At 42.4% G+C, this 8,220-nt stretch overlaps 1 protein-coding gene across 1 annotated transcript in view; it reads left to right on the top strand.

The window, feature by feature from the left end:
* Nucleotides 1–7,327, top strand: part of GRPR (gastrin releasing peptide receptor) — a 28,582-nt gene extending 21,255 nt beyond the window's left edge. Inside the window, exons 2-3 of the mRNA XM_054974931.1 lie at nt 1,941–2,292; nt 6,935–7,327. Coding sequence (XP_054830906.1) covers nt 1,941–2,292; nt 6,935–7,327 — 745 coding nt within the window. The remainder of the gene's footprint in view (nt 1–1,940; nt 2,293–6,934) is intronic.
* Nucleotides 7,328–8,220: the final 893 nt, after the last annotated feature.

The following is an 8,220-nucleotide window of genomic DNA, read 5'->3' on the forward strand; positions in this document are numbered from 1 at the left end:
TTGATTACACCACTCAGCCCAAGCAAAGCATGGCCAAGATATAGTGAAAGAAGAAACTACTACCCATCCCCCCCAGTAGATATACATTCACAGGTATGGCAGGCTGATTGGCTGGCCTGTCTGACATAAAGGGACAGTCCACTTACTGAATGCTGGCGGCTTTTCTCTTTGACGTCAGACATCTCTGTTTTCAAAACAGTTGCCGTTTGGTCTTCCATTTTTTGGCACCTTTTCTGGGAGTGCACTTTCCCACAGTCCCAGAAAGGAATCGAAAATATGAAGCCAAACTGTTTTGAAAATGGAGATGTCTAGAGTCAAGGGGGAGAGCCCACCAGCATTTGGTAAGTGGGCTGTCCCTTTAAAGACATGTGGAGAGGGCCATAATCATGTTGCATGTTTCCTCGTCCCTCAGCAGAGCCACCAATGATGTGGACAGGAGACAGGTAATAGCAGATACCACAGTTATGTCATGTTGCTATACATCACAAGCAGAGAAACTACATGATACAGGGATGCTGTTTCTGGCAGTGCCACCATGTCTTTCATGATGTGATACTTCAACCATACTCTCATTTAAAATACTGCAATCTTTTAATATGTCTGCATTAACAACATTGAGTATATAGGAAAATTCCTTTGTAAGTATGAAGAGCCACCCAGTCTCTTAAAGTTCAGTGATTTTACTGCTGAAAAGAAGCATAAACTAAAAAAAAAAAATCCTGTGGAGTAAAAGATGGTTAGAGTTAATTACACTCAGCAGTTTGCCATAATATTTTTAAACAAAACAAATTTCAAAGAATTACTTCAGGTCCCCCCACTTTAATTTGGCATCGGTGTAGGACTAAAACTAGTTCAAGAATCCAAGATGTAACTGACCCCATTTTTTCTGAAGCACCTATATCCTAGGACAGGATCCAACATGCTCTTGTGTCCCTCTCAGAAAAATCAAAAAGAGTCCAGTAGCACCTTTAAGAATAACCAACTTCATTGTAGCATAAGCTTTCGAGAATCACAGTTCTCTTCATCAGATGCATGGAGGGCAAGAAGAAACTGGTCCGATATATAGGTGGAGAGGGGAGGGAGGAGTAGATGCAAACAGTAGCTTCTGATATGGAGATCAGTTTGCTTCTGTTAAGGAAGTCAGTTACTTCTCCATATCAGAAGCTACTGTTTGCATCTACTCCTCCCTCCCCTCTCCACCTATATATCTGACCAGTTTCTTCTTGCCCTCCATACATCTGACGAAGAGGACTGTGATTCTCGAAAGCTTATGCTACAATAAAGTTGGTTAGTCTTAAAGGTGCTACTGGACTCTTTTTGATTTTGCTACTACAGACTAACACGGCTAACTCCTCTGCATCTATGACCATGGAAAGCACCTCTCAGAAAAGAACTCAACAGATAAAGTAAACATAAAGGTCTCCACAACAAACCCATGCTCTCTTTTTGCTCTTCCCACCATGGTAATAGATCAGACTTCTGTGTCCCCAGTGCAATATGCCAATCAGATAACTATGGGTCATTAATGAAAATAGGCACTAGAGCTGAGTAATCTCCTGCAATTATCAATAGTTTTTACCACATCAACTTCATGCTTCCTCCTTCAGAGGAAATGCATGCCCTCCTTGAATGACATAGCCATTACTTGTGGAGAAAGCTGAGCAAGAGAAAGATAAAGAAGCGTTAGGTAAACTGTTACACATGTAAGTTAAGACTCTGGAGCTAAAGTGTTTCCCACAAGAAATTTAGAATTTTCTAAAATGGTTGTCAGTCAGAAAGGTCCAGCTGGGATGCTCTTAGTAATCATAAGCAACAGACAGCAGGGAGGGAAGGAGAATGACCATCATTTGTGACCAATCTTCTTTTTCACATAAAGAGACAATAATCAAGTGGAGTTTTTTCCGAATAAATTGGTAACAGAATTATTTATTTGTCCTTAGGTATAAAGCCATAGTGAGACCAATGGACATCCAGGCCTCTCACGCACTACTGAAGATTTGTTTGAAAGCTGTCATGATCTGGATTTTATCCATGCTGCTGGCCATTCCTGAAGCTGTATTTTCAGACTTGCGTCCTTTCTATGACAAGGGCACTAATAAAACATTCATTAGTTGTACGCCTTACCCGCTTACCAACGAGCTGCATCCGAAAATTCAATCAATGGCTTCCTTTCTGATATTTTATGTCATTCCTCTCTCTGTTATTTCAGTTTACTATTATTTCATTGCAAAAAATCTGATACGAAGTGCTTACAACCTCCCAGTGGAAGGAAATGTACATGTTAGAAAACAGGTATGTCTGACATTTTGTTTTTTTTAACGAATGGTAATTGTCATGTTGTGGATGACATAACTTGTATGCTGCATTCTCAGCACCACCCTAAGCAGAATCACATCCTTCTAAGTCCATTGACTTGAATGGGCTGTAACTCTGCTTTGCACTATTAGAAAGTTTCCCAAGTCCAGTGGAGTTCTGAGCCTGTTTTCAGGGCAGAAATGCATCCAAAGAGAAAAATGGTCTTAATTTATCAAGTTGGCTTGCATGTCAGTTGAAATATTTTTAAACAGTCCATAAATGTAGAAAAGTTGAATAGGAACTGTTTCTCTAACTGATTCAAGTCCAGTCCACCAGTTTGTTGTGGCTTAATTTGGGATTCAAAAATTGGGCTGGTGCTAATGAAGTTTTGAAACCCACAGGCAGCTTTTGGGTGGGAATTACCAGTAATTGCACAAATACATTCAAATGAAAATGTTATTCCACAATTACTTATCAGTGTAACAGTTCTGCCCATGACCCTATAAACAGTCTTTGATTTTTGTCAGGCTGATGGATTCATGCCACAAAAATTGATATAGTTGAAAAAATGGTAGTCGACTGATAAAAATATCTGTGCTTCAGTTCTGCTCCCCAAAAGGTTTTGTTTTGTTTCTTAAGCAGCATTGTTTCACACACAGTTTCAGCTATTTTTGTGCTGTTGGCTTGGTTAGCAATTTTAAATGGGAGCTGCACTAGGAAGGGCAGGGTGCACAAGCCATCGCTCATCTTATTAAGAAAATGAATGCAAACTTAACTGCCAAAGTTTTTTTCCCCATTAAGAACAAAAAGCATAAGTCAGGGTATTGGAATCAAAGTGTTGTATTCAACAATTCCTGGACTGTCCTCAACAGTGATTCTTAACCTTTAATCCATGGCTGCCCATCAAGTACACAACATCACTGAATGTTCCCCAAGCCACAATTAAGAACCTAAGAAAGCACTCTAGACAAGGCAACTTTATTTATATAGGCCTGGTTATGATATATGCATACGGCATACAGATCACAGGCGTACATTCAATTAGACACTTGTGCCTGATAGCCTTCAGCCAGCTCCTTAATGCTAGGTTTCATTTCAGTTTGCTGAGTGCCACTTTTTGTGGTCCTGGGCAGAAATCTGTGGCCTGGGATTTTATTTTCCAAGCAGCGAGCAGCATACAACAACCCTCCTTGTTGCTGGAAGCCAATGCAAGTGGGGAGAAGGAGCTGCCTAAAATCTCTTATACTCTCTGACCCCCCCCCCCCACCGATTTGTAAATATATGATTAGGAAACAAAATAAGGATCTACATTTTACTAAGTATTCCTTTTTCTTCCTCACCCTTTTCCTTCTTTTTCCTACTCTCTGTACCTTATAATTGAGTTTAAAGGTAAGGTAAAGGTAGTCCCCTGTGCAAGCACTGAGTCATTACTGACCCATGGGGGGACATCGCATCATGATGTTTTCTTGGCAGACTTTTTTACGGTGTGGTTTGCCATTGCCTTCCCCAGTCATCTACATTTTACCCCCAGGAAACTGGGGGTACTCATTTTACCGACCTTGGAAGGATGGAAGGCTGAGACAACCTTGAGCCGGCTACCTGAACCTGGATTCCATCAGGATCGAACTCAGGTCGTGGGCAGAGCTTGGGCTGCAGTGCTGCAGCTTACCACTCTGCGCGACGGGGCAGTTTATAGGAAGTTAAATGGGATTTCTTACCAGTCGGAAGGAATGGGAATAAAATTTAACCTTGCCAGTTCATGTGAAGGGGAGCCACTTCGTTGCCTAACTAAATGGATACCCTACACCCATATGTCAATTGTTTACAGAGCAATTTTTCCTCTTCTCCTTCCACTGTATCTCCTCAAGTGCCTCACTCTACCAAAGTTTAGTGCACAAAATGGAAGGCTGCCAGTTTGAGTCCCATATGATCCTGATTTGTTTGTTTGTTTGTTTTTGTTTGTTCGTTCGTTCATTCGTTCGTTCGTTAGAACATGCCTTGGCCAGAATCTGCTGTATGCTAACCTACTAGCTGCACTTAGTCAACATGGCCAGCCTAATGCATGGCAAATAAAGATGCATGAGCCACCTGGAAGAAGCGACAATAAATAATAGGCAGGACCAAGGAGGAGAAGGCAACAACCTGATCACCTGTTTAGAACAAGAGAGGGGTATAGATTGCAAGAAGTTAAATGCTGCTTGCTAGCTTTTAGTCACTGTGAAAGAACAATGATCAACTGAACTATTGTTCCATCGCTACATAGGAATTCCTTAGAAGATATGGGCATGGACCTAAATATGAACCAAAATAACCCACGAACCAGCCTGGTTCGGGGTTCATGAATAGACATGGGCACGAACAGCATTATGAACAGAAAAAACCCACGAACAGCATAATATGCTGTTTGCGAACAAGCTGTTCGTGAGGCCCCATCCTAAATGAACAGGTGGTCATTGCAAGCCTCGTTCATTGCCTTCGGCAGCTATTCGGCAAGCCAGACAGTCTGGCACCTGCTGCAATCAATCCCCTTGGCAACCGGAGGCAAGGAGGGACAGAACTCTGAATTCCTTCTGGCTTTCCTTCTGGCTTTAACCCTTCAAAGTACTTCCAGCAGAGAGTTCCATTTTTGCCACTGTGAAGAGAAAATGACAGCCAACGGGGAGACCCGTGGATCATGCCTTTCCTGGGGTGCAATCTCTCTGAAACTTGGGGGATCTTCAGAGGACAGTGAAGAGTATGTCCCCTGCAAATTTGGTGGGTGTTGGACATTGGGAAGGTCACTTTTGTAACCCCTTAAACTAGCTGCCAGCAGACACTGCTGTTTTTGCCAGGACAGGGCCCTTTAAACAATCAGCTGGCAGGCGGCAGGGGGGAATCCCCCCCTGCCACCTGCCAGCTGATAGTTTAAAGGGATCTTTAAAGGGCCAGGTAAGTGGGTTTGAGTGGAGGGGGGCTAAGTGGGGGGGGTTGGGGGTGGTTCTGGCCCCCATGAACAACGAACATATCCGGGAACAGTTCATGTTCATCCATGTTCGTTGTTCGTTGTTCATGGATGGCACCGAATGACGAACAGGGTGTTCGGAGTTTTCCCCCCGTTCATGCCCATGTCTATTCACGAACCAGGGTTCATGTAAGCTCATTTCCACGAACTTCCATGAACTGGTCTGCTGGTTCGTTTGGTTCGTATTAAAGGGCCAGTTTAAATGGCCATTTCCCCGGGGGGAATGAGCTTGCAAGCAGCAGGGCCCTTTAAATGGCCCAACCCCCAATACGTATGTAATTTTGGTATGTAATTTCCCAATAGTTGTGATCTTTCCCACTCCTCAAAGGGATGACAGAACTACATGTGTATCTTAAGAAGATCACAGGTTCTATTCAAGTGTGTGAGTAAAAACTGGTGTGTGCTGCAGCTTGAGTGGAGGAACTTCTTCATGTTACACAGTGTTAGAGCATTACTAGAACAGTCCCGATCATCTACTGGAATGGAGACAACATGGGAAAATAGGATGCTGTGCAAAGAATCCCATAGATAGATTTTGGCATCAAGCATGTAGGGCTTTATGATTGGTTCGGTTCTTGACACTGAATTGGATGGTCAATGTTCTCAACTTCTGCAGTGCTGATATCTGTTTCAGAGGAATGGGGGGCTGAATAAAGACTCCATCTAGGGAGGGAGAAGTTGGGCCTGGATTCAGGCTCTCACTTCCAAATGGGTAATCAAGGCTGTCAGATCTGACAGTGCTGACCATCTGCTAAGTGGTAAGGCAGGTGCAGTAGGCTGAGTGCAATTATCTGAAGATCTGGGCCATTATATGAGTGTGTCTGCATGGATTTTGAAGAAGGTCATAGGAAGGCACGTGGCACACCTGACCCCTATTGTCTACACAAGCTGGTTACTTGAGTAATAGGAAGACAAAGGTGTAATTTGCCATTACATCTGTACTCTTAAGACTCACATATTTGGAATATGGGGGGATGAGGTGCTGTGTTTTCCCATATCTCTATTTGGTAGCATGGGAAACCAAGTGAAATTACAACAATTTCTCAATGGAATCTCATTGGAAAACACGTATCCATGTATCTCTTGTTTACTTAATATTTTGTCTACAATATATCTGGATTGTATGGTGTGTGATTGCCAACACAGTATCTTCCCCTCTGAGAAAGCCTCTCCTCCTAATTACATGTGTGCAATTATCAAACCATTAATCTTGGAACAGGATTAATATCACAGTAGCATTAAAGAAAATCACTCCCAAAGCTATTCAGAAATATTTGTCCAGATACGGCCTAGGTTGGCTCATCCACACTACGTTGCCTCAACTCAGTGGGATGATCCCTGATTTTCACAGAGCTGCATGACAGTTGTGTGGACTCTGAAGAGGCCATTAAAGCGGCAAATACCACTGTGGAAGCATAAATCCCACTGAACTCAGTGGGACATATTTCTCAATAAAAATATGCATAGGATGAGCCAATAAGTTTATTTCGAACAGGTCCATTTCAGTTTTCTAGAAAAACATTGCATTTTTTCAGGTCAAAGTGGTCCCTTGCTGTCTTCTGGCAAACTAAAACAAGCATTTTCTTCTTCAATTAAATTAAAAAGTTGCTGATGTACAATCCACTTTGTTCTTTTCAGATGGAATCCCGAAAACGTCTCGCCAAGACAGTGCTGGTTTTTGTTTGCATCTTCGCTTTCTGTTGGCTCCCTAACCATATAATCTATTTATATCGGTCATACCATTATTCAGAGGTGGATACTTCCATTCTGCACTTTATCACTTCTCTTTGTGCTCGAATCCTGGCATTTGCTAACTCTTGCATAAACCCTTTTGCACTCTACCTGCTCAGCAAAAGTTTCCGGAAACAGTTTAACCATCAGCTGACATGTTGCAAAGCCCGTGTTCTCATTAGGTCTCAGAGTATGGGCAGAAGCACCACACGAATGACATCTCTCAAGAGCACCAACCAATCAATGGTTACTTTCAGTTTCATCAATGGCAACCACCACTGCCATGAGGGCTACGTATAGCATGCACCACACATTGCAAACGATCACAATATCCGTTTAGTCATTGCTGTCTGCTTTGTTCCAGTACAGAACAAATATATATACCCAGAGAATTGAATAACAACCAGAGGACCTGTAGCATGTGAGCAAGGGTTGATACAAAGTTGAAGGGCTGCCCACATATGTGCATGCTTTTAGAACTTTGTGTTGTGATATGCTTGTTTATAATATGTTTTAACTCCCAGCATATAGAGGTGGGTATTGAAGGCATTCAGAATGTTATAAAATTATTACCTTGTTTCTTTGGGCTGTTATTATAGCCTTTGCAAGGGGTAGGGGTTAGAGGTGGCAATGCTGAAGTTAGCTGTTCTCCCACAAAGTCCTTAGTGCTGTACAAAAGCAGCCATAGGATCCAGTGTAAAGTCAGATCCTGGGCTCTTCTCTCTTAAAACCTCTCCCAGTACACTGGTAGGGTGGAACAGCATACCTTGCACGTATGCCCTTGTGAAACACCTGAACAGACTGGAAAGTGCTCAGGGGTGAGTCAGTCCAGTATTCATGCAACATTTAAGTGTGTATCCGTGCACACAGAAAGTTAGCATGGCCATTTTCAAAGGACTGGCAAGTGTGCTTTTTCTGTCTTTGAACAAAATCTTGAAATTTTCACTGTTTTATAATGAACTTAGTTTCTACTGATAACATGATGCTCAAACCCTCCCCCGCCCCCATTCTTGAGAAAACATCTTGTTGCATTTATGTAAGACAGCAATCCTAAGCTTGCTTACTGGGGAGTGTTCTAATGAACTCAGTGGGGGCTTCCTTCTGAGTAAACATGCTTTGAATTGTGCTGTATATGTATTACATGAACCTGTGGGAAGCTTTCTGAATAAAAAAAAGCTCAAGGCAGATAGTCT

The sequence above is a fragment of the Eublepharis macularius genome, chromosome 3 (assembly GCF_028583425.1).
Source record: "Eublepharis macularius isolate TG4126 chromosome 3, MPM_Emac_v1.0, whole genome shotgun sequence".
In the NCBI taxonomy this organism is placed as follows: domain Eukaryota; kingdom Metazoa; phylum Chordata; class Lepidosauria; order Squamata; family Eublepharidae; genus Eublepharis; species Eublepharis macularius.